The 26,185-nt window shown below is 39.9% G+C and overlaps 1 protein-coding gene across 1 annotated transcript in view; it reads left to right on the top strand.

Moving 5' to 3' along the window:
• The window catches only part of MYO3A (myosin IIIA), a 95,912-nt gene extending 71,524 nt beyond the window's left edge, over positions 1-24,388 (top strand). The window contains exons 25-35 of the mRNA XM_026044805.1: positions 509-620; positions 1,224-1,386; positions 2,055-2,141; positions 4,855-4,978; positions 6,027-6,165; positions 6,232-7,011; positions 7,478-7,616; positions 15,575-15,684; positions 18,189-18,229; positions 22,470-22,604; positions 24,272-24,388. Coding sequence (XP_025900590.1) covers positions 509-620; positions 1,224-1,386; positions 2,055-2,141; positions 4,855-4,978; positions 6,027-6,165; positions 6,232-7,011; positions 7,478-7,616; positions 15,575-15,684; positions 18,189-18,229; positions 22,470-22,604; positions 24,272-24,386 — 1,945 coding nt within the window. The 3' untranslated portion in view covers positions 24,387-24,388. The remainder of the gene's footprint in view (positions 1-508; positions 621-1,223; positions 1,387-2,054; positions 2,142-4,854; positions 4,979-6,026; positions 6,166-6,231; positions 7,012-7,477; positions 7,617-15,574; positions 15,685-18,188; positions 18,230-22,469; positions 22,605-24,271) is intronic.
• The last annotated feature ends 1,797 nt before the right edge of the window (positions 24,389-26,185 follow it).

Below are 26,185 nucleotides of genomic sequence, written 5' to 3'. Positions count from 1 at the left end.
CTGGAAATTGCTCTACTAAATTAAATGCTTACATGTTATGACATAACTGCACATATGTTCCAAAATTATCCACAAAACTGACTCCAAGGAGGTAGCAGAAGCTCAGCTGTATCTCACTGATAGTAGCAACCAAAAGCATAGATGGGTCTAGCACAAGGTAGAGGTGAAATAAGCCAATTTAAGCTAAAAATCCTAATRAAAGAAATACTTCTCTTTTGTCACTGAAGTCACTTTCACAGTATGCAGAGTGAGAGCAGCAAACTGGCAAATTACCCTACTTGGGCTACTCACTTTTTMAAAAGCCTTCCAGTCTTACCTGCCCTCCATGGTGTGCAAAATATCACTCACCCACTTTCAACCAAAGGTCTTAGTACAGTATATAAATCACAGCAAGGTTTTTAGGATGTGGCTTTATTCTTTTTAGTGCTGTTTTCTTTCATGCAACAGTTACACTTATTTAAATGAATGGCTTAAATGTATTTGTGTCTCTTCCTTTGTTTGCCTCTAGGTATTACCTTATCTGCTACAAAACAAATGATGATCCTCCAGTCAGCCCGGAAACCTGTGCTGCCATCCTGGAAAAAGCTCACCTCGACAACTGGGTGCTTGGAAAAACTAAAGTAATTCTTTTTATCTTGTAACTATGTTATTGCACTACGTGACTGTTAATTTGCAGGGCTTGTTCTGTTTTCTCAAGCATTTGATTGGGATAGCTCTTGGTCTGTACTGGTTAGGGAATAAAAAGATAAAAAACACACATTTTGCTGAGTATAGTTCACTGATATATAAACAAATAGCACCTTATTAATCGGCACCTTATAAATTGGAATGCAGGAATGGTGAAGATTCCAGATTTGGATCACTCTTACATAACATACATCAGATTCAAGAATTCAGCAAAACTGTGAACCTCATAGTCTTAAAAATTGACTTATAATTATAGCTTCAAGTTATCTTTCAGTGAAAGCATGAATAAGCAGGGACCAGTGAAGGATGTCAGAAGGCAGAATAAGATAAAATARTACCACAAGCAATCCAATTGTTTTTATCTTTAACAAAAACGATCATTTAGATAATACTACRAAAAGACGTCGTCTTCATCTAAAAACAATATATAATTCTTGTTGAGGTTAAATGGATTGAGGAAATCCAGGGACTAGGAGAGCAAATCTGTCTAAGCCACATTTACCAAAACCACTACCTCTCTGCTTATTCTTTTTCAGGTATTCCTCAAATACTATCATGTGGAACAGCTGAATTTAATGCGAAAGGAGACAGTGGACATGATTATTTTGATTCAAGCTTATGTCAGAGGATGGCTGGGTTCAAAGAGATACAAAAAGCTGAAAGAACAAAGGGAACAAAGTGCTGTTAAAATACAGTCAGGTAATAGCGTAAAAACATTTTTGCTTAAAGCTAGCATGTGTGTACAGTTAATAGATGTGCATACTGGACCGGCATTTTGCTGCTCTCCTGCTGTTCCTTTTGATGGAGCATCTTATTTGATCATATCTGTTCATATGAAGAGAAATTTTTGTTAACCATGACAGTCACTTTACTGAAGTTCTGTTTATCAGTTTTGCATTTAAAAGGCAATATTAACAATGGAGGGAAATGACTGCATAAATGATACTCTTCTTAATGCTATCTGCCATGCTCTGACAAGATTGTATAATAAGAATGAAAACATAATGTATTAACTATCCTAGGTAATAAGACCAATTATGCTSTTGAGGGAGACATCATTAATTGAAAATGTTAATATGTTTCAAGCATTATTTTATTGCATGTTTAGATTCTCTCTTGTTTTGCATTAATTTAATTCATTACCCTACTCACCAGAAAATTTAGTTTTTACTTTGATTTTGTATTAATATAATATGTAGTATTTACTTTTATTTTGCTTGTGCTTGTTTGCTGTATCTTTCAAAAGATAAAGCTAAGACATTGCTATGAATATTTTAATGTAGGTCTGTATTTCCTCCAGTGTCTTTTTATTTTTATAGCCTATTGTATAACCTAATGGATTATTTATTTTTCTATCATTCTTTCAGCTTACAGAGGGTTTGTTGCTCGTAAAGAATATGCAAATGCAAAAAGAAATCAAAAACTGGAAAAATGTATTACAAGACTTCAAGCAGGTAAGAATTGTTTGCTTTCTTGTGCTTTCTATGCACAATACATTGACCTAGATTCTTTGCTATTAAGTAGCTACACTGATAGACTATGTTCATTTACACCTTCCTAGGTATAATTTATCTATTATATGTTCATATGCAGTGGTAGAATTGGGTCAGTGTGTTCCATTTCCTAATCCCAATGCCTCCCAGCTTTGCACAGCTGTGAGGTGGGCTGGGATAATTCCACAGCAAGACCTTTCACTCCTAGTCCAATATGTCTAAATATTCTAGCTGGCCCTGTTGAAGTCCTTTCTGTCACGGTGTGCATGTAAAATGTGTGCWAATGCTGTTGCACTAAGAAAACATTCATTACATATCAGTAATGGATTTTACATTTAAGATTATTACATGCAATTACACTCATTTCTCTGACTCTTTTTTGCTGTTGTTCAGTCCAGCCTAACAAAATACTCCTTCTCTTTTGTGACAGTAAACACCTTGAACTCAAGACATATGCTGTATAACATCCATTTTCTTCACTGCCTCCCATTTCTCTGTAGAAGTAAGAGCCAGAACTAGCTCTAGGCTAGCTCTGAAATTGGCAGCACTACTAAGCAGAGACCAACCTAAAATCAGGTGGCACAAACCTGCATGGCACTTTCAGTAATTACAAAAGGGCTACCCCAAATACAAGCTGGTGCWGCCCAGGCTGTTACCCACACTACCTAGATTTAAGCTATCTCAGATATGTCTACATAGCTAGATACACCCCACTAGTGTTGCTTTTAATCATTGTTGGGTGTATCTGTTAACTGCCTTAAGTCAATTTTAGTGTGTACTKAAGAACACTTCACTGCAGTCAGTAGAACTTTATCTGTGTAAAATACAATCTAAAAACAGAATTAAATCTAAAAGGATCAAAAATGATCAAAGTTGTAAAASTCCTCAGTTATATTAGGATATTTAGCAAATGCAGATGTATGAATTTATCACGTTGCTCTGTTGGCTATCACACCAATGTTTCTTCTGTTGTAGCTTCATTTCAAATTTTTTTGATGCAAAAAAGGGTGAAATCCATTTTCACTTAGCTCTCACAGGCATTTTTCAGCATTTATTTCAAAAACTCATTCAGAAACCCTTTTCCAATTTGAAAACTATACAGCTAACAGCTCATAACAGGTCTTAGCAAATTTCACAGGTAAACTCTTCAATAAGGTTTGTATCGACTTGGTTATATTAACACCTGTATTGACATGTGACTTGATTTATTTCAAAATGAGACCTGTTGAGTTGCTCTTCTGTGGTAGCGGAATGAGAAGTGGCTCAGGAAATGCAATAACCTTTGGAAGGATTCTATTTCCACACTGTTTCATCTTTTACAATTTTATAAGGCCCTGTCAAGGTGCGGTATAAAACCCAACTGTGTTGCTTCAAATAAGTATCTGGGTTCCTCTTCCCTACATCCAGTTACCAACATGTAATTTATATCCCTTTCACAAAATGCTTCTTACACTGATGTGCCACTACATCTAATGGAGGCTAAGCTGGTGTGAATTATGGTGCAAACTGGGTAAGGAATCAGAAAAAGTTTCTAATCCACCTCCGTGTGGATGACTAAAAGTATCTGGGTGCCACAAATCCTTTTACAGTCAGGAGAGCCTCGCATTTGATTCATTTCACTCTAAAGCACCTAACGCTSAGCTCATTTGCCTGCATATTGATATCTAATACCATTTAAGATTGCCTAAATTATCCTTTCTCATCTTCAGTTGTATCCATATGGGATGCCAACTGTTGTCTCTCCATGTCTTTTCGTATCTGCCAGCTGCTTGTGGATGCCCACGCTGGCCTAGAACACTTCAGATGGCACCAGACAGCCATGTGTGGCCAACTAGATCAAGGGGCCAGTCAGCTGAGTCCATCCTCTGTAGGCTCCATTGAACCTAATGGGAGCTTGGAGATAAGGACACGTGTAAACAACTTCATGCACATAACTAAATTCAGTTATCTTAATCTGGAGCTCAGTTCCACCCCTTAAACTGTGTAATAGAGAAGGCCCCTACACGTCTAGTGGGAGACCCATGTTCCCAGTCTTTCTTCTTCCTGGTTCAGACCCAAAACCTGTGGAAGCTGTGGCTCCCACCTTGCCTCAGGGCACCTAGCTGCTGTGGGGCACTAATCCTCTGCTTTCCACTCCTCCCCCCAGACATCTTTTGTGCTGGACTTTTTCATTTTATATAAGCAGTTATTTTAGAAGGAGCATAAGCAAGGCCTGCCTCAAGTGCTGAGCTATAACATTTTCAATAGCTGTTCAGCTAAAAAAAAAAAAAAAAAAAAAGAGTTCTATGCTTGTGCAAGAGCAGTCTGATAACCTCTGTAGTTTGATAATCAGGACATTTCCCAGGAAAGTGAAAGCCCTTGAATCAAACCCACTGCCTGAACCAGGCAAAGCACTCCCATGGCATTGTGCTGCTGCCTCATTCCACATCTTCATTTTTTAGTGTCTTTTTGATCTAAAGAAAATAAAGAGTATCCTAATGCAGAAAGGCTCCAGTACTCTAAAATCTCAAAATGGGTGTGTGGGATAGTATAATTTCAACATTTCAGTTTGTATATCCTTATTTCTTTCTTGTATTTTCATTTTTTAATACTATCATTTAATACTGTTATTGTTAAGGATATGTTTGGGATACCCTTTGTTTGTTGCCTAAGGTTCTTTTCTGGTTTGTATCAGTTGCCAGAGGATACTTACTCAGGAAAAAGAGAAAAGAACTAACTGAGTCAAGGAACAAAGCAGCAACAAAAATTCAGTCTCACTACAGGGGATATAAGGAGAGGAAGGATTTCCAGAAGAGAAGGTAGTCATATTTTCTGTCTTTTAAATCAGTAAAACATATCTCATTTCAGTAGCTTTGGTGCTCAAAAGCAGCAATACAGTCTAAAAGTGAGGCAACATTGAATTAGTCTAGATATATATGCAGATGTAATACACATCTACCTGGAGGTATTTGTACTATACTAATATTAATAATATTATTATGTGTACCTGTAATGCTTGTATTATCTGTAGTAGGATCTCTTTTTGGAACTAGYTCACCATAGGAAGAATCACATACAAGAAATAATCATCTGAAGAGGCCTGTTCTCCTCATAAGTCACTGTGAAAAGTGCATAGCTGTCCTCCCTGACAACAGCAGGAACCTAAATGRCTAGCTCTTATCAGGCAGCTGGAAGTAGTTAGGGGAGGTGAATCACATTCTAAATATCTCTGTCACATAGCTCCAGTCTGTGAAATGGAGCTGATAGCACTTAGCTCATCTCTGTTTTGTTTTCAGTGATAGTATTGAAGCAGTAGCTGTAGACTCTGGGGATAGTGACCATTTACACACCTAATCCAGAGAGGTGGAGAATGGCTGTGAAAGAGTGCAGCCTCTTTCTCAAGAGAGAGAGGAAAGAAAGTGGGTGGCTAATTTTACTTGGAACTTAAGTTAGTTTGATAGTGAAAAGGCAGATTAGGGATGCAAATACCCCCAAGAAGATATGAGGCAGTTTTCTTTTGTAACTGCATTTAGGATTGTATGCATTTATGCATAGTGGAGGTGTTAGAAAACAACCATTTTACATTTTTGTTGAACTTTGAAGTAATTCTTTTCTCTTTTATCACTCGTCCTCATGTAACCTAGATTGCCTAGCCTAGATTGATAATTTTCTATTAGGTGTTTAATAGGGATATCCCTTTTTACTTTAAGGAGTGTTGACTGGCAGAAACACATAGTGCATAGTTAGAAATAAAAATAGAAAAGAGATCTAAAATGGTCATTTAGTACACAAGCAATACCAAAGGTAGTTGTAAGCTTGTCACTATCTTTCAGCTATAATATATCTCCCAAACTCCATTGCTTTCAGGGAATCACTTAAAAAGACGGAACAAACTGAGAATGCAACTTCTATTAGTGAAAAGAAAGAGGATACCAAACTTCAAAACAATGAGGAAACTATAGCTAGAGTGAAAAGCACCACTCCTCATACTGAAGAAGAGGCAGCTGTCATTGTTCAGAGCAATTATAGAGGCTATAGAGCCCGTAAAATGATAAAGGAACAGCAAAAAAAGCTAATGGAGGAAGAAGAGTTATCTGCTCTGGAATACTTTGAAGCACAAGTGAAGCCAGCTGAAAACATTACATTGGAAGAAGCAGCAAACAAGGAGAGCCARGATGAAGCTGATACTGTTATTGATAGCAGGTGTACTGAGTTTAGGGAGGGAGAGAACCCGGGGGAACACGCAAAGACATCTACTAGAGGAGAAAGAGAGTCTCTGAAGCAGAACACTGCAAAGCAGCAGGTTGGTGGAGATGAAGACCAGGTCCCTTTGAAACAGTTACCTAAAAAATCTTCTGTCAAAATCACAGCTGAACCTGATCACCAGCATGAGCAAACTATTCAAGACACAGTCAAAACAGATGAACAAAATCAGGCATGTGCTGTGGTCCATCCCAAGCCTGACAGGCACCTGGAGAGAAACCATCTGAAACATGAAGTGGTGATGCCTGCTGGAAATAAAGGAATTATAAGAAAAGAGTCAATAAGAGGTTCACGGAAGCAAGTTGTAGCAGACAAACAAGATTCGGAAGACAGAGAGAAGGCAGCAGTGGTTATTCAGAGCAATTACCGGGGTTACAGAAGAAGGGGGCAACTCAGAAAAGAGGGAAAATTACCTTGCAAAAATCAAGAGAAAACTATAAAGGAGTCAAGAGAAGCAGCACACATTAAAAGTAATGATTCCAAGACAACAAAAGCTAAGGAAAATACTGGCATGCAGGCTGAGGACCGCAAGACTCTTAAGGAAGGCTCGGAGAAAGAGGCTTGTGATTTGGCAGCCTTTTCACGGCAGGTAAGAAGCTTATAAGCTAAATATGTTAACCAGAATACACCGAGTGATGAGAGAATGGCAAAGATGTTGTGCTTGCTTCAGTGAAAACCGTTTTTTTTTCCCTCCCTAAACTGATACTCTCTATCCATGTGTTGTATATAAGTGGATATTTTGGTGTAGAAAAGACCTTATCCTAAGACCTAAAAGACTTATCCTAAGACCTAAAAGATTTGCATCCCTTGGGGATAGAAGTAAAGACAAAAAACTTTCTGTGGAAGCGGGGAAAAGTAAGGTCACGTTTAGGGCCCCCCCCCCTTTTTTTTTTGATGAAAAAGGGGCTGTAAATGTGCTGAGAGGTTTCACTGAAGTAGTTGACACAACACCATTGCCCCATTGTACCAGTTTAGTCCACTGTTCTGCTGTTGCTTACCTTGAAGCATGTGTATATATTTATATAACAATGTGAAATTCCATGTTACATTTTTAGATATCAAAATTATCTGAAGACTACTTAGCATTGCAACAAAAATTAAATGAAATGATATTGTCACATCAGCTGAGACCTGTGATGCTGTCCAAGGATAAGCAAACTAATGTCCGACTTTCTTCTCATGTGTGTCAATCAGGTAATGTTCAATCTTCATATTTATTAGCAGAACTTTCTTATAAGAACATGACTCAGGAAATGGCTCCTATTAATGTCTTTAAACATCAGGGAACYASTGGGTGAGGTAGCTCTGGCTTCTCATGTAATTCAGGCTGTTCAGCTATCAAGCCTCATATTAGTATTTGGCCAACAGACATTTTCCAGAGAAACAGGGAAGCCCAGTTGGGATTCAGAGATGAAAGACCCATCATTGATAACTTGTTTCAAAGCTTATTAAATGAACCATTGTCAGTCCTTGCCCAAGCAGCTCTAGAAATATCCTTAAAAAATAAATTTTTAAGTCAGGTGCTTTTCAGAAGTTTGTCACATATATTCTGAGCAGTTATTTTTAGATACCCAGAAATTCAATAAAGTTCACCGAAACTTCTGCCTCTCTTCCATGTTGGTGGACATGACCTTTAAATTTATTAATAAGTATGTATTAATTGGCATAGTTCCTATTTTTATTTGCTCCTATTGCTCCAGTGGGGCAGTGGGAGCTCCCCCAGTGTAACTAGTCCTGGAGCAGATTAGGTGGTAGTGGGAGGGAGTATTGGGAGGATAGAGATGGAAAACCTCACATTCAGAACACGAACACCTGAGCCCTCTGGAGAGGTCTGCAATGAGCTGACTAAACTACTCAAGCCTTTTTATTTAGAACAGACCTAACAGAGGACTTGCTTAGCCTGTATCGAGAGCCATAGGTGTAGGGGAAGGCAAAGGCAGACGTGGCAGTTGACGTGGCACAGCCTCAATGTGACTGGCTGACATGAATCCTGCTGCAGCGATGACAGTTCCTGGCCTCTGGGGAAGAGCTCTGCTCTCTTCTGTGCAGCTCTAATTGGACCCAGTATTGCCCTCACTGTCCAAAYCTAATTCATTATAACATTATGGATTTGGTTGTCATGTGTCCTAAAACTTCCTTCTATTCCCATGGCTCTATAGAAGAGATCCTAAAATACTTCACTCTCACTTTGTGGTCTTTTCCAGTGGCCAAGCTGCTAAAAGGAGGTCTTGATCTTAGCAAAATCTAAACTTCTAGGTGTAAACTGGTTGTTCTTAGATAATCTTTTTTAAACTGGTTTCCAAAAACCCAAGTCTACAAGAGAACACAAATGTGAAATGGAAAAATGCTGTTCCGTGTTTCACTCTAAACGTGGAAATATTTGTATTTGTCATTAACAGATTTGTATTGAGTTCTGTATTAAAGTTTGCTAACTTTTGACCAGTAAACCTGAAGAATTAAAAATGTGTTCTTTGGAAATTAAATCTCAGTTCTTATACATTATCCTACAGAAGCTAGAGAAGAGTAGATAGATTTTTTTTCCCCCCCTCTTCTTTCTATTTTAGCAGTTATTCTCATTACTTTCTCATTACTTACTGATACATTWTGCCCAATTCATTTGTGAATGTTTGTGTTCTGTACAAAATGAAACCACATCTACTCTTTACACTGCTGCAAGTTTAAGTAGCCCTACAAGAGGCGAAGGGATTCCAGAACCTGCCATCTGTCAATGCAAGTCATAAATCGTAATCATAAATCTCCACTGTCTAAACCTAATCAGATGTTTATGCACAGAATATGCAAATAAAAACATGTCCCTATGCATCTAGGTTGTATTACCTGCAAAAGTTGATTCAGTTATCAAAATTCAGGATTTCTTATTTTCTTCCTGAATGAAAAGCAGTAAGATTACAGATAACTGCATAAAAGAGAATTGAGATAATGTGCTATAGACTATCATGATAAAATGAGCCAGGTACACAGGGTGAGTGCCATGCTGTTTATTGAGCAGAGAAGAGCCTCCCTGTCTGCTGTCCTGCCTTTTGTGTTGCAGTACAAGTTATATACTAAAACATTTGCAAAAGAATACACTTCAGATTTTCATTTACCGTCTTTAAGATTTCGTTTACCAGATTCAGATTTCGTTTACCAGATTTTCAGTTTTTCGGCTACCTTTGCTGACCTAGCATTATGAAGGCAATGGTTGCTGGGCTTTAGGTGTTCCCAAAAACTGCATCTATTTACCTGTGTCTAATTACTTACTAATTACATTTATTTATGTTTTCTTCACTTTTAGTTATTTTTTATGCCATCTTACAGCTGTAACATGTGAATGCATTTCACAGCTGTAGGGCAGGCAGGAATGTTTGTCTGCCTTCCACTGTGGGCCATTGCTCAGTCCGAGAGCTTAGCAGCTCCTCTGATAAAATATTTTTTTTTTATTGCTACCCYCAAAAGGGGAAGGACTATGTGGCAGCTTGGTGGCATCTTGTGGCCATCCTGTTTAGACAGGAATTCCTGCAGCACGGGGAGCAGTGGCAGAGCAGGACCTTGTTGGAGACAGGAAGCCGYGAGGCCAACCAGGTTGTCATCCTGGGTTCCTCCTGCTGCAGGCTGTTTGATTTGCTCAGGTTTCCTGGGCAGCCTTTACAAGGAAAGGGAAGCACTGGATCGGCAGAGCAGTATTTGCTGCTCTTTGCCCCTGAATGGCCAGTCAGGAGCAGGGCTGGAGGAAAGCAGAGCAGTCAAGTGCCTCTGCTGACTGGGCCTTCTCTGCAGTGGTGGTGTCCCTCAGGGTGCTGTGGCAACCAGCATGTAGAAGGTCAGTCTTGGGAACTGGTTAGATCCATGGCAGAGCGTGAAARTTGGGATGTCACAGAGGTGAGTGCTCAGTGGGGCTGGTAATACCAGGTGTGAGAGACTGAATGTTGTCAACTCCTCCTGGATGCAACTGGAACGGTCTCAGTCCCACAGTTCTAGATCTATACCGAATAATCCCTCTGGTCTTTGCAGATCGCTAAATCCTTCCTCCCATCAACAGTAATTTCCAAATCCCRCTTTGGTAATTATCCAGTACTTGACTAATTGCGTCCTCACACCATGTATAATTAGCATAGCAAAAAGGTGTGCATATATGTTTTTTGTAAGTGAAAGTAGCTGTCAGCCCCTCGTTGTCAAGTCCTGGAATTCCAGGCACTATGTTTCATTTTTCTGGTCACTTCCAAGCTCCTACTGCAAATCCAACACAGTCATTGCTCTCACTGTTGTTTTTCTTCCTGCTTTATTCTGAAATTGGCCTTATGTTTCCTGCCCCCAGAACGTGTGAAACATTGCTGAAGCAAACACATAACATTTTATTTAAGTGACCYGGAAATGGGTCTATCTGTTTCTCCAGATGGTCTAATAAATACAGACCTTTCATCGCTTAGATGCTTATCATAGCTGTAACCACTCTTTCTTGAGCCTTCAATATAAAATCTTCTGTGATACATTAATTTACATTAGTATCCATGATTGCTGGCTGCTCCGGACTGTTGTCTTCCAGGTTWTCACCATATGTCAGAATGTGCAGACACAGTTTGACTTAAAGGGCTGTTGATACTGGCTCATCTTTATTCAAGTATTATTTGCTACTACTTGACTTTTTTTGGGGGGAAAAAAAAAAGAATATGATCTCACCAGACTTTCTTTAGAGTTTCAGTGATTCAGAGCACGCACACACGTTAACTGTAAATGAGCCAGTCCTAAAGTCCRTTTTCCCTGTTCTCATTTATTTTTCATTCCTTTTTTTAATTTGGATTTTTTTTTATTTGGGATTTTCAGTGAGGACTGAATAAGAAAGTGGCAATAACTACTGTAATTRAACACTGTCTAATCCAAATATATGCAAATTATGTAGGAATGTTTCAGAGGAGGAATTTCACAAAACTTACCAAAATGAGATGCCAAGAGTAGTAGAATGAGGATGGATAGGCCTAGCCTGAAAGGAGGGACTGTGCAGCCCCAAATGGCATTGCGTGGTGCAGAGAAGTGTGTGGTGTCCATGTGGCAGTCCCAACCGAGGAAGAAAGAGTAACTCACTTAATCCTCCCTAGCAAACAGCCATAGCAGCAAGAGTTTTAAACGAAGCTAAAGCCCRTACTTGGCATTCTAGGTACATTCTTGGCTGGGAAGATGCAGTAGTGAGYTGCAGTGGCATCACTAGCTCAAAGCTAGCTCAGACCTAAAGTCTGCTTTGATTTTTGTTCTGTGGTACCATTTTCCTTAGACATGTTAAACTTTCTTTGATGTTACCTGGCCGCCACATTGTTTGTATGCCTTAGCTGACTGCAAAATTAATTCATTCTCTTAGAAAATGAGCTCACTTATATTAAACTCATCATCATTACTTGCTGAAACGTGTGTTTTGATGGGATGCGTTGGATCTGGGCAGGAGAGGGGTGTGACTTCTTGGATATGGATGGCAATATGGTTGATATACACTGCTAGTAAGGCTCAAAAGACAAGGATCTTGGTCACTAGAGCAAAACCTCTTTGTACTGACTATGTGGACTTGCAGTTTGAGCAAAATCTTTCTCCCTTTCAACTTGCTCTTCCTTTCTTCCTATTCTCAAAGTATCTGTATAGTATCAAGTGTTCTTGTTTCYAATTTCTCCTCATCTTCCAGACTGATTCTTAGGCAGGTGAGAATGCAGTGCCAGCAGCCCCTGTTAGATATGCCTGAAGGGCTGGGCTGGCAGTGGGGCTGGGAGGCTCAGCACGATGCTGTGCTCCAGCTCTGGGGCTCTGTTAATGGCTCACACTAGCATAACTTTAAGTAAGTCTCAGCGTGTCTTGCTTTGTGCACCTCCTTTACCCTGCTAGGGKAGAGACAACTGGGCCAACTTGACATTTCAGAATTGCTCACAGCTTCTGTGGACAGATTTTTTTTCTTTATAATAATTATTGCAGCATATGTATTGAAATTGTAAAATCCTTAAGGTTGGAAGGGACCTCTAGAGATCATCTAGTCCAACCCTCTGCACATGCATGCCAGAGCATGTGGCACAGGATTGTATCCTAGCAGGTTTGGAAGATCTCCAGAGAAGCAGACTCCACAGCCTCTCTTGGCCGTCTGTTCCAGGGCTCTGTCATCCTCACTGTTAAGAATTTTTTCCTTAAGTTCCTGCRGATTTTTTGGTGCTTCAGTTTGTGGCCATTTCCTTTAGTTCTATCAGTGGCCACCACTGAAAAGAGAGCAGCCCCCTCCTCCTCACTGCCTCCCTTGAGGTATTTATAGACACTGATCAGGTCCCCCCTCAGCCTCCTCTTCTCCAGGYTGAACAGGCCCAGCTCTCTCAGCCTTTGCTCATAGGGCAGATCTAGCAAATGTTTGCTAGATAAAAACGATCACTTTTCCTTTAAAATATAAAGCACCATCTTCTACAGATACTTGAAGCCTTAGGCAAAAACACACTATAAGATAATTTACTGGGCTCCAAAAGAAAACTTCTTTGTAATGGATTGCAGAAGCAACATAATTGGCCTATTAATAGATGAATGATTTTAGTCCTACTTTGTGCTTCATTGCCTACTACAGAAATGCAAGGGCCATCTGGAAAACAAGCTCATCCAACTCACCATTTATCCAGCACAGGTATCAAATTTGCTTTCTACCCTTAAATCTACTAAGTAAATGATTTCTGGAAGTATCAGCAACTAATGAAGAAACAAATCTTTATTTGTGCAGTGAGGTGTCCAATACTACAAGTTCTGCCACATCAGTTTTACTTCAGTAACAATGAACACACAAATACAAGAGCAGAAGGAAATCACRAGCTCGCTTTCTGGTGAAATAAAGAAAAGTAAATCCATCAGTGGTGCAAAATGACTAATTGCATACTGTGTAATTTGAAGAAGAAATTCAGAATTCCATTTTCAGCCCTCTGTGCTATTTTAAAAAGAAATGGCAGGTTCAAGCTTAGAAGGATGGCTGATTCCACATAGTATTTCTGTCCCCTCAGTTCTTTCGCATAGCTCATTCATATGTAAAAGGCATGAGGCCTGTTAAAGAGCTTTTTTTTCCCTGAAACTCTTGTTCTTGACAAAATGATTTTTTTCTCTTCTTGAATGTAAGAGGAGTCTCATTGCAGAGCACATATGCCACAAGTATACAGCTAATTTCAGTTGGAGTAACTGAAATCTAGAATATGAGAATGCTTTATGTGTTTGACAGTGATGAATTAAATAACAAAACAGCATACATCATGGTGAATTCATAAGGGACAGGAAAAAGTGTCTGGGTATTATGAGACCCTTTTCCTTATGCATTTCTTAGTGCCTTCAATTTAGTTTCGTTTGCTTTTCTGTGTTTTCATGCAGTTGTTGTAATCTTTGAGACAGTTTTCGAAAATGTCCCACAGGCAAGGGGTTAGTGTATCCATTTAATTACACTGAATCACTGAACTGATGCTCATTTTAAGCTGTTGTTTCCAAGTTAGGCTCCTGTGGTGTTTAAAAATAAAATAGGAAAGGCTTGCCTCTCCRTCGCAAATGGAAACCCAGATAACTCCAGGTGGCCCATTTGAAATGCAACAGAATAACAACAGCCCATATAAGAGCACAGTCAGACCCAAGATATACCGTTTTGAATGCATGTAATTTATATTTAATACAGGTGGATGAAATGAATAAATTGCATCTAAATTCATTGTTTAATGTGAATTATTTGTACCCTAGCTTAGAAGAAACATTTGTTCTCTTAAGTGCAAAATGTTAAAATGTATTTGTTTGTTCTTTAAATGAGAAACAGTCTGCATTTGAAATAAACTGAAACAATAAATGTAATCATTATCCAACTACAGTTTAAATTAGTGTTATTCATTCTGGCTCCTCAGTATATCCATGACCTTTACAAGCCTTTATTTATCACACATAACAAAAAACTTACACAGCTAATTTTGCAGGAGTCAACACTGATGTATTGCTGATCGTTTCTCATTTTAAATCATTGTGCTATGTCCTTAATTAAAAAGATGTCTGATGTACCTGGGAGAGTTTTTATTTTTGCAGTATAAAACAGTTTCTGGTGGCCATTTTAGAGCAAAATACAGTCTTTTCTCTACGACACAATCACATGTAGTTAGCACATCAGGGTTATGGAGTCAAAGTCATTCCTTGCGAAGGAGAAGTAATCGATAAAATGCCCTTCAGTGTTTTTTTGAGAGCTAGATCTTTATTCCACTGATACTGTATTCATTTTTGAGTTAGAAAATGGCTTCTGTCATGGAATCTCCYCCAAGTATTTCTGTGATACCACGAGGACAATCCAAAACCTCGTTGGATTTTGAAAAGACGTACAGCTCACCATGCCTGGACCCTATGCTGTGATTTCCTTCGTCACCTCGCTCATGTCCCTTGTGACCCATCTCTTATCATAGTGTCCTGCTGCCCTGCAGCTCCCCTCTTGCTTCATCTTGAAGGACTTGCCACACATCTCTGTTGACTTTTCCCATAGTTGATGCTGAATGTCAAGAAGCCAGGGCTACCACTCTGTATATTCACGGTCCCTTAGCCCCTCCAGAGACCTTTCTGTGATCCCAAAGAATGAGGTACATGGATGCTTGTCTTTCCATGTGAAAATGTGATCATGCACAAAGGATCCCTCTGTATCCTAATGTCAAGACTAATTTTGTGGTTGCTCTTAGTTTATTTGTTTTTACCTGTTTAGAGAAAGGTTTTATAGAGACTGGAACTTGAGGGCACTAAACTGCATTACCCTGAAGCTCTCAGACACTGTCACACTGTCTTGCCCAATGGTACATAATTTTGCTTGAAACAGAACCACCTTGGTAGGAGACCTTGGGGAAGATCTGCCCCATGAAGGAGTAGAGATCAAGCTCTTGGGTCAGGAGGACTGCTGGGCTCTTCCAGTGTGACATTAATTACATGGTATGCGTCCCTGGGGTGGTTGGATCTCAAATGAATAAACCCATGCTCCTTTCCAGTCTGGTTGTGGAAATGTCCAAAGCAGTTACTTTCATGAATCATTTCTAACTAGTAAAAGTGACTGAATGGATTTTTTTGCCCTCTGTGGTAAAATTCCCATTTTTGCTTTTGTTAAAGCCTCCTATTCTGTGAAGAAACAAGCATTGCTCTTGTCTGCTTTTTTCCAGTTGCATCCAAAGTGGAGGACTCTCGCCCGAAGCAGAGACCCCCGAGGAGGCCACGGAAGCCCAAGACATTAAATAATCCAGAGGATTCCAGCTACTACACTCTAATACATGTAAGTTGGGCAAGCTTTTGTGGGTTAAAACTGCCAGATAGTTCCCACTTAAACTCTCTTTCTAATGGCCTCATTTTCTTTATTTCTTTCTAATACAGCATAAAAGCTGGGTCCTGCTGAAAGGAGGCAGGCCACAAAATTCAAGTCATTTCAAACAATTAAGGTTCAAAGTTGTCTTGACTGGGGCACCAGGTCAGGCCAGTTTGTACCTCTGTAACATAACGTCTGCACATTCATTATATGCATAAGCAGCATTTACACTTTCAACACTTCTTTGTAAAGTCATTGGAGAAAAACAGGTTTGTTCAGAGAGCTATTTTGAGTGTCTCAATTAGTACATGGCCTTGCAGAGAGAGCAATATTTAAATGGGCTGTATTAGTATGCACAGTGTAACTTCCTTCACCAAATGTGTCAGATTGCGATTATGAGGGAATTGGCAAATACAAACAGCTCAGGAGACTAATGGATTTGAGTATCTCTATATATAGCGCTTGGTCCAAGTTCAGATACCAAGGTCTGCTTTCACTCTTGACTTCAGTGCCCTTAAATATATAAAAAGGCAAGAAAGCAAGCAGAGAGAGAGGCAATGTAAAAGCATCTCACAAGGTGGTTACAGGAAAAAAAAAAAAAAAAAAAAAAAAAAGAAAAAAAAGGCAATTAAATTCATTTGCTTGAGGTGCATGTATCTTAGTGACCTATTTTAACAGCCGGTGAGAGTCCAGCTAATAAACTAGCCGTAGCAATTGCTTCTCCTTTCAACAGAAGGTGTCACCAGGGCCTTGAGGGAGAGTTGTGTCTGGCATAGCAAAAAAAGACTAACATGGCTGTATTTTCTTAGCATAGCTGTGAAATAACACGGCTTTGGAACAACGATATTCTGAAAAAGAAATGGTATTCTTAAAAAGAAATTGGAGAGTAAGATTAAGCTTTGTTTGGGGAAAACAAGATTGGTGAGATTAAAGGCTGAAATGAAAGGCATGATACTGAATTCTGCAAATTTCTGAGAAGTAATTCTAAAGTAAATGAATATTTATAAAGCAGAGACTTTACAGTAAGATACACAGTATTTTATGAAAGCAAATTTGCTGTGTGGCCAGCTGCTTATCAGAAAACAGCCATCACTTCAGTAATACTGCAGAATTTTGTTAACAAAAATTTTTAAACAGATTTTTAACCAGACATTTTTCAAGATACTCATTTCCAGTTAGCTGTGTTTTGCAGAGAGCTTGAGAAAGAGAAATCTGCCTTCCTGACACGAAGTTCACTAGTAAGAAGAAGGAACAACAAAAGCTTCTAATAACCTTAGATGGGAAAAGAGGATCTCCCAGTTATTAAAATCTTGCCTCAGGCAAGTCGCTGAGCTCTAACCTGAAATGGCCAGGGCTTCTCAGCTTTCCCCTGCATTTCTGCTTTAATAAACATTGCAGTGGGCTGCAGCTATTCACAGATCAAACTGATTACCTGAAAGTTAAGGCATTCAATATAATGAATGCATWTTTTTTTTTGCAAAATTTGCTTTTCCCCCTTGCAAAAAATAGATATTTCTTTCATATCATGTTACAGATATTAATGAGATACCCTCTATTCTCACTCATTTCCTTGTACATCCAAAGAAGTAAGGTGGTACAGAGGTATAAATAAAGCCTGACAATGGCCCTTTTTCATGCAAGGCATTAGAAGTTTCTTCTTGGGTTTACAGCCTATCACTTTAGAATTATACGTCATGTGCACTTGCATGGATATTGAATAGTCTGTCCATCAGGATTCCTGATTCTCCTGTTACAATGATTTTAAAGTGGTACAATTGATTAATTCTAATAAGTTTTCACTGCTTTGCAACAAACATAATTAAGACTGCACTTAAAAACATTACTTTTGAAATGTCATGCTTTAGATGCTGCAGCACAATATTTCTCTGTAAAGATAGAAATCACTTAGAGATAATTATTCATATTCCTTATGCRTCACTCTGTTTTGCATGGGACTGTTATGTCCTGATGGTACTTTTGCCACCTAGTATACTACTTTTTGAATGGAAGCTTTGTCCATTTTATTCTACTAAAGCTGGTGACAATGCTGCCCTGAACAGGATTATGTCTTTCCCCACTGCATTCCTTGTATTTAAGTAARTTGTCATGGCACCAAAGAAATGTGCCTCAGTAGACAGTGTCTTCAACTTTATTAAAACAACAATAGATACCTGAAGGTTTTAGATGTGCTTTTAAGTTCTGATCACAACTAATTTTACTTTTTATTTCACAATATGGCAAATAAAATTTAGGATTAGCAATGCTATTCACATTCTCAGGGATATTCATATTCACAAAGATTCTGAAAAGAGATTTTGCCAAGGAATTTGTTCTGCTCTTCTGCAAACTGTGTTCTCTRTATTTTTATTTAACAAAAAAAGAAACTCTCATCCTCAACACATATGAATTGTACCTTTGCAAAAATGTACATTTCAGCACATTTTTAAAAAATTAACTAGTTGATGTTTTCTTAGAAATCAATACAAGATGAAAAACGGAAACCAAGGAAAGACAGGTAATTTTTTTCATTATCTCTCTATTTTAATTTTGGTACTCTAGACATAGTCCTCAGCTGTATTTCAATTAGGAAAATAAAGTGTTAAAATAATAATAACAATAATAGTAAAAAGCATAATAATTTGATGATTCACATGAAAGGCATCCTGTAAGAAGTTAAAATATGCAATTTTGAAAAAACAAAATCCATTACAGAATTCAGTCATTTAGTTTTACTGGTCCTTTACCATGGCAACAGAAGCACAATAATAACTTAAAGTTCACCTCAAAGACAGTTCTGATACAGAAAATAATTGTAAGTGCTTAAGATTCCAGTGAAAGCAAATGTGCAACTACTTCTTTTTAGTTAGCAAATAAACAGAGAATGTTAAAAGCTTTTCTTAAAAATATTCAAGTAGATAATGAATATATAATCTGTAATATAATTAATAACTAGGAAAAAAAGAGTAAAGCAGTCATTGAAATTTCAACCAGAAATCTTTTTATTTTCATAGTGTAATGAACCAATTTTGATGGATATCTGTAGGATAAAGGAAACAGTGCTTATATCCTGTTTTTTATATCTTAGATCCTTACATGAGGTAGACCTGATAAATTCACAGCTTGCAGTTTCTGATATACATACAAGGAGGAGCTTCATTTATTCGTGGTTCCCTGCTCAAGCTTTTGGCTGCTCCCTGGTGACACGTGTAATGTTGTGGCAGTCTGTTCATAAATGCAGGATGCCTGACAACTGTGTGAATGGGCCCTTAGCACTAAACTGGCTGGAGCTTCAAGATAAAGACCCCATATGTAAAATATTTATCTTAGATAAAGTTACATGACATTATACACACAGAATATGTGCACAAAGCACGTTCCTTCATTCACCCACAGCTAAAATTGCACTTGATAAGCCATTGCTTAAGGGATTCAGTTAAGGTCCATATACCCCTTGAGTGTCAGTTCTAGGTGCTCTCTTCTGATGCCATGTGAATCTTGAAAAAAAATCACATCTATTGGTATCTCATTGGCATGAATAAAATCCAAATCTAGTGGGGTTTGTTTGTTTGGCCTCAGTTTGATTCTACTCATCTTAAATCTAGACAAGTAATTCCATAAGACATCTTCTTTCATGTGCTAACTCTGTACTAGTATAGCAGAAATCACTGGAGTTATTTCTGGTTTGTATCAATGGGAGAGATGAATTTATACTTTTCTTTTTTGGGGGGTTGCTTTTAGGAGACTATTTTCGCCCTAGCCTTTTCGCCCTAGCCTTGGATTTGTTTGGATTTTGTACCTATGGCACTAGATAGCTCTTAGCCAACAAAATATAGATATCTGCATCAATGACATCAATAATGATCTAGTTGCCGTAGATTCCCTTCTTGTAGTCAGAGGACAAAAAATAAGCATCTTTAAGAAAATGATTCATCAGTCCTAAAAGAGATATCTAAAATAGGTCAGATAAATTATATCATAAAAATACCTTTCCTCTGAGTATAACAGCAAATCCAGACTTACCAGTTCAGCTGTATGTCTGCCTCATGAACATCTAAAGCAAAATTAATCCCGCTTTGTGAGACAAAATAGGATGCATGAGTATCACAGAATCACAGAACGGTTGAGATTGGAAGGCAGGCACCCCTGGGGATGATGTAGTCCAACCCCACTGCTCAAGCAAGCTCACATAGAGCACTCTGCCCAGGATTCTGGCCGGTGGCTTTTGAGCTTCTCCAARGATGGAGATCCCACAGCCTTTCTAGGCAACCTGTTCCAGTGCTTTGTCACCCTCAAAGTAAAGGTGGTTTTCCTCATGCTCAGACAAGACTCCTTGTGCTTCAGTTTGTGGCTGTTGCCTCTTGTCCTAACGCTGGGCACCACTAAAAATATTCTGACCCCATCCTCTTGACCCTCTCCCTTCAGATACTTAAACACATTGGTGAAATACCTCCTCAGCCTTCTCTGCAAGCTGAACACTCCCGGCTCCCTCACTTTTTCTTCATAGGACAGAGGCTCCAGTCTCTTCATCATGTTCCTAGTCCTTCAAAGGATTCGCTGCAGTAGCTCCATGCCTCTCTTGTGCTGGGGAGCCCAGAACTGGACACAGCACTTCATATGGGACCTCACCAGGGCTGAGTAAAGTCACCTCCTTCAACCTGCTGGCCATTCAACCCTTCCTAACCCAGGCCAGGACACCTTTGGCCCTCTTGGCCACACAAGGGCACGTTTCTGCCTCATGGTCAACTTGTCCACCAGGACTCCCAGGTCCTTCTTCACAGAGCTCCTCTACAGCAGGTCACTCCCAGCCTGTACTGTTGCCTTTGGTCATTCCTCCCAAGCTCAGGACCTTGCATTTGCCTTTGTTGAACCTCATGAGGTTCCTGTCTGCCCACCTCTCCAGCCTGTCCAGGTCCCTCTGGATGGCAGCACAGCCCTCTGGTGCATCAGCCCTTCCTTCCAGTTTTGTATCCTCATCAAACTTGCTGAGGGTGCTCTCTGTCCCTCCCTTAAGTTCATGAAGGAAGAATGCAGGGAAGAAGGCGACAAGCTCTTTTCATTGGTGGCCAGCGATAGGACAAGGGGAAATGGGCATAAGCTGAAACATGGGAATTTCCATCTCCAGGTGAGGAGGAACTTCTTTACTGTGAGGGTGACAGAGCAGTGGAACAGGCTGCCCAGGGAGGTTGTGGAGTCTCCTTCCCTGGAGGTCTTCAAAACCTGCCTGGATACCGCCCTGTGCCACATGCTGTAGGTGTGCCTGCTTGAGCAGGAAGGTTGGACTAGATAATCTCTAGAGGTCCCTTCCAACCTTGAATATTCTGTAATTCCTCCAGGTCACTGATTAATAAGTTTAACAGTAGTATAGTGTAATATCATATAATGCCTCCTCTTCCCAGTAAGTACTTGTGCTACTATTATTTATAATTAGCAACATCTTGAAAGGCATGTCAGTTGCGGAGCCTTGCTGCCCTGGACACCTTCCATGGGCATATTTCATGGCCCTCAAGTATGAAGGCTTCTTCACTGAAATACCAGCTGCGCTGCATCGCGCAAACTATGCTGTGTCCCTGCTTGTTCCAGATCACAGAATGGTTGAGGTTGGAAGGGACCTCTGGAGATGATCCTGTTCAACCCCCCTGCTCAAGCAGGGCTGCCTAGAGCCAAAAGGCCATTCCAACTCAGGCTTCTTATAAGCAGTTTCCAAGTAGTGGGCATGTTCCTTAAACTGGGTTTTCTGTTACTCTTGCTAATGGGATGAGCAGACAATTTCAGAAACAGAAAAATCCGCAGATGTCAGATTCAGTATCAACAGCAAAGCAAACTCTTCCCTGTCTTACGCTCACTTTGGGCACAGAGAATTGCTTTCAAAGTCCTGTCCTTACTCCATGTGCTGAGTCTTCAAGAAAAGTTCTGGATCATGTGCCCTGCTTATTTGGAGACCAGCAGCTCATTTTCCATTCTGGAGACTACAGCATCTCCCAGATAGTTAACGGGGTGCAGACACTATTATTTYGCTTTTAAGATACATAAATCTGTGTAATTGAGATGAAAATCTTTGCGTCACATTTGCAAATTATCTTAAAAATCCAGCTCTGCATGTTTACTGCCTTTTTACCTACAAGACCTGAAAGAGTTAAATATATAAGTGATTATTATTTTCTTACGACCTTCTGATCTCCATGATGAATTTGCTTTTTAGGGACCTCTAGGGATTGTCATAAGTATACCTAAATGCTTGAATGTTAATTTGTTGGCTGAGCTGAAAAACTTGACAACTACATCACAATCTAAAGCATGTTTTTGTCATTAAAACATAAGTCCTTTGAAGAACAATTCTTATAATGAAATTACTACCGCAGTTAGAAATACATCACTGAAAACGACGTTGCTGAAAGGGGCCTAGTAGTGTCTGACCTTCAAGTCCTGGTACTACCTTGATTTTTTGGTGTATATATGTAATTCTGTCGGTGCACAGTGACACGCATGTTACAAAGCCAGAACTAATCCTTGCATACCAAATACTACTGCACAATATTTGCTGGTGGGATCAGGCAGTATTTAGCATTTCAAAAATCTCAACCTCTGCATTGTACAGCAGTCACATTTTAGAGACAGATTGCTTAGGTGTATGTCTTATTTTCTTTAGACCTTCAACACACAAACACAACTAATGGTATTTGGTTATCTTCTTTATGAATGTTGAGTATGATGTTGAAAAGTGGATTTGTTAACTTAATATACTTATTTATTGACAGTCTAGGCAAAGTGCTAGATTTAGATGTCTACTACCAAGAAATTTCATCCATTGATTCCACCTCAAAGGACAGCAGTTCTACCGCAAAAAGGAAGAGACAAACAGGCGAGCGCAGGACTTTAAGAGCTACTGAACGGTAAGTCAAACAAAATAACAGTAGGAAAAAATAAATGTTATATATCCTACTTTAAAAATGTGTGTGTRCATAGACATCTATATGTGTCCATATATATATGAATATCATCCTGTACATATTCATGCAAATAAAGATGGACTTTCACATTTTTTTTCCTAATCATGGAATCTTGCAAATTTGATTTGGAAGCTGTAGAACTGAGAAATTCCCATCTTCATGTAGTAGGGACAAATGATACTATGACTGGCGTTCAGCCTCCCTACCAAGCTCCAGATGAGAGGGACAGATTTCTGCTGGAAATCTCTCATTTGAAATGGAGAAGAATGACAGCACCATCCAAAACTTCTGATCCTGATTCAGACTTTAAAGGGGGGAGGTGGCTGTGGAAGTTCTTGCAGCTGAGGCAGCTGCCTGACTTCTCCTCCTCCTGCTCCTGCTGCCCACAGCAGGCAGCTGAGGCCACCAATGTGGACACGGTGGCAAAGCAGCAGAAGGGAAGGCTCCACAGACCTGCTGACCACTGCCAGGCAGAGGAAATCGTATTCTGGTGCTTGCTAGTGTGCAGGCAGGCATTATACACACACACTCACGTGCATGCCCACACACACATTTAGATATTTATATACTTGTGTATTTCTATATGGGAAARGAACTTGGAAAATATCTAAGTAAAAGGCTAAGGAAAACATTTTAGGTCTGGATTGCTGAATTTTAAAAACAAATCCACAATGGTTTTGAKAGTGATATTGTATCAAATCTTTCAGTTTCAGTTGGAAGCTGTAGAATAATGTGAGGTCTGGTTCAGATGAGTGAGATTTTTGCTGCTACGTTCACTGAAGGGAAGTTCTTGCTTCGCATCATGTGCAGCTCTGATTACGTCCTGAAGAGCCAAACTGAAAAAAAATTTGTGTCACTGAATTTACACTGTTACATCTGAGGGCAGACTTTATTCTGTCTTAAATTTAAGTAATAAACATTTCCTGTGGGTTATTCTTTCTGGAATATATTTTTTTGTGTGTATATATAATTTACTCCCCTAGATCTAGAGAAATTAACCCCCCATTTTTTATTTTTATATTTCTTGGCAGTTCACTGGTGGTAGTGAATACCTGCAGTGTAGAACACTACATATTCCTGTCATTACTTCAGCATGATAGACTGTCTCTAAGTAGCTTAGTTTTATTTTTAATCTAACTCCATGAGAATACCTGAYGTCAGGTCACAATTCCAGCCTGTGAGAGTTGCCTTCCAATGTGCAATTTGCCATCCAAACAAAATCAGGTCAGATGAGCCCAACAAGCAGGCTAAAAAATACACCAAGCAAGTTTACATCAACTGAAAATCGGGCCCAGTAAAACCATCAGGCAAAAWCTACTGCAAAGCACCTCTGCATGTTCTCAGTATTGTTAGTATGTTCTTTCATGAGGTCCTCTTCCTAGAAGAGCAGGTTGTTCTCAGCGTTCCCCTGTTCTTGGTATAAGGTGGCTCTGTGAGGTACCTGCCCCGTGCAGCAGAGGCAGAAGAGGCCTGCGAGCATCAGCTGATTTTTTTCCCTTTCTTTTTTTACTTTGCTGAAGGTGGAGGTTAAGCAGTCGATTAGCAGGGTTTGCAAGGTAAATATTTTGACTTTAATTTCTAAAGCCCTTCTGTCTGTGCTCCATGTCTAGGTCGAGAGTTTCAGAAAGCCCCCTGGAAGAGGGTAAAGCGGAAGATAATCCCTATGACTACAGAAGGCTGCTGCGGAAGACCTCACAGCGCCGGCGCCTTATCCAGCAGTTCTAGCTGCTGCTGCTGCTGCTGCTGCTGCTGCCACTTGGCTTTCATTCACATCACCTTTTTTATGATTTTATACCACGTGTTTCCTTTTTTTTTTTTTTAATCTCTAACGCTTCAAGTTTACAACGTGTGTGTTCATGTGAATATGAACTATTGTGGTTTACAGCCCAACACCATTGCAAAGGGACACTGTCAATCACCAACCAGATACATAAGACATAAAAATCCAGGCTACTTTCTGATATCGCTACTACAGCTTAAAATTATTAAACGTGAAACATACTAAGTATACTAAGCTCTGCTTAGTGCACATTTCTATTCTTTTACATTTTGTCAGGTCAGTTTACAGTTTCCTAGTTAAGCGTTCAAATTTCCGTATCTACCTTCTGAAAACCTTTGTTATTATTTCTAAAAAAGTGTTTCACRGGAGTAAAGTAAAATAATTCTATAGGGGAATTTCTGATCGTTTCAGGTTTACAGTGCGTAAATTCAGGAATGAACTGTATGTGGCAAGTGTCCCTTTAATCAAAACAAAAATATACGATTAATCAGATAGCATATTATAGCAGCTTATTTCTTTATCGACTTTACCATAAAGCTAATAGGTGGTTTTAAAGGTCAATAATGTGTGTATAATCTTTATGTTGGAGATATCCATGTATAGGAATATCCCTGTATAGGAAGTATATCCCATCCTCTCTTCTGCCTCTGGGTTTGTGACTAAATGAAGAACTTCCAGATCATGTTTGCTTTGTTCTCCTTTGTGATAGATATTTAGGAATCTTAGTCTCTGGGATGCCAAGAAAGGACTGGGGAAGCGCTCTGGTCGATTGCTGCCTCAGTGTAATGATCATTCTTAATTAGTTCCACTAGAAATTAAGCGGAAACAAAGGTAATAGCCACTGTGCTCAAAATTTCCCCCAACTCTTCATTCAGAAAACCTTATTTCACAGAAACCACACAAGTAATTGGTGCATTTTCTTTTAGGATTCATAATTGCATGTTCCCAGCTGCAGAACAAGAGAAGGCAGATTTCACCCAGCCTCTGCAAAGGCCTGATCCTGCGTCCTGCTTTGTTCCCCTCAACATTACAACTGGCAGCAGCAGTAAGCCAAGGGGGCAGGTTGTATTTGTCCCCCCCGACACACGCTTGGACCTTTCCCCAGAGACATGTAACCATTGCTTTCTCATGTATATATAGCTAGTTGCAAACCAGATTAAAATTCACTGCAATATAAAAACTGTGATAAACGGTTTTTGAAAGCTGTTTTAAAGTTGCTTTCTCGTGTATTATTAAAATGGCAAAATAAATAAAAACGTGCAAGGCAGAGGGGTGTTTGCTGTGTCTGAACTACATCGGAACCGATGGAGCGCTGGGCTGGGGTGCGAGCAGGACGAGTTGGTGCCTACGGCTGCCTAGTGCTGCCGCGATCTGGGAACGGCACCAGACCTGGTATTTCACACAAAGAAATCCCCGGGCATCTCCCCGCACCCGGGCAGTGCTGATCGACACGAAGGTGTCGCGGAGAGACAAGAGTCCTGGCAGCCCCTGTGGCACAGAAGCGACCCCGGGCCGGGAGCGCCGGCTCCGGCGGCAGGAGCGGGTGGGCAGCGCTCGCTGCGCGGCCGGGCCCTGGCCTCGCCGGCCGGCCAGCACCGGGGCTTGCTCCCCGGTTTCCCTCTCTTCCAGCCGCAACTCCCAGGCCCCGCACGCGGCGCCGACGGGGCGGGCGGGCACAGGGGGCTGCGGGGCAGCCGCGCCCGTGGGGGCCGATCCCGGCGCAGGGCACCCCGCTCCCCGGGGC

This window comes from Nothoprocta perdicaria, unplaced genomic scaffold, assembly GCF_003342845.1.
Source record: "Nothoprocta perdicaria isolate Ctin4 unplaced genomic scaffold, notPer1 scaffold_385, whole genome shotgun sequence".
Taxonomy (NCBI): Eukaryota; Metazoa; Chordata; class Aves; order Tinamiformes; family Tinamidae; genus Nothoprocta; species Nothoprocta perdicaria.
This window is presented reverse-complemented; position numbering and strand designations above follow the sequence as displayed.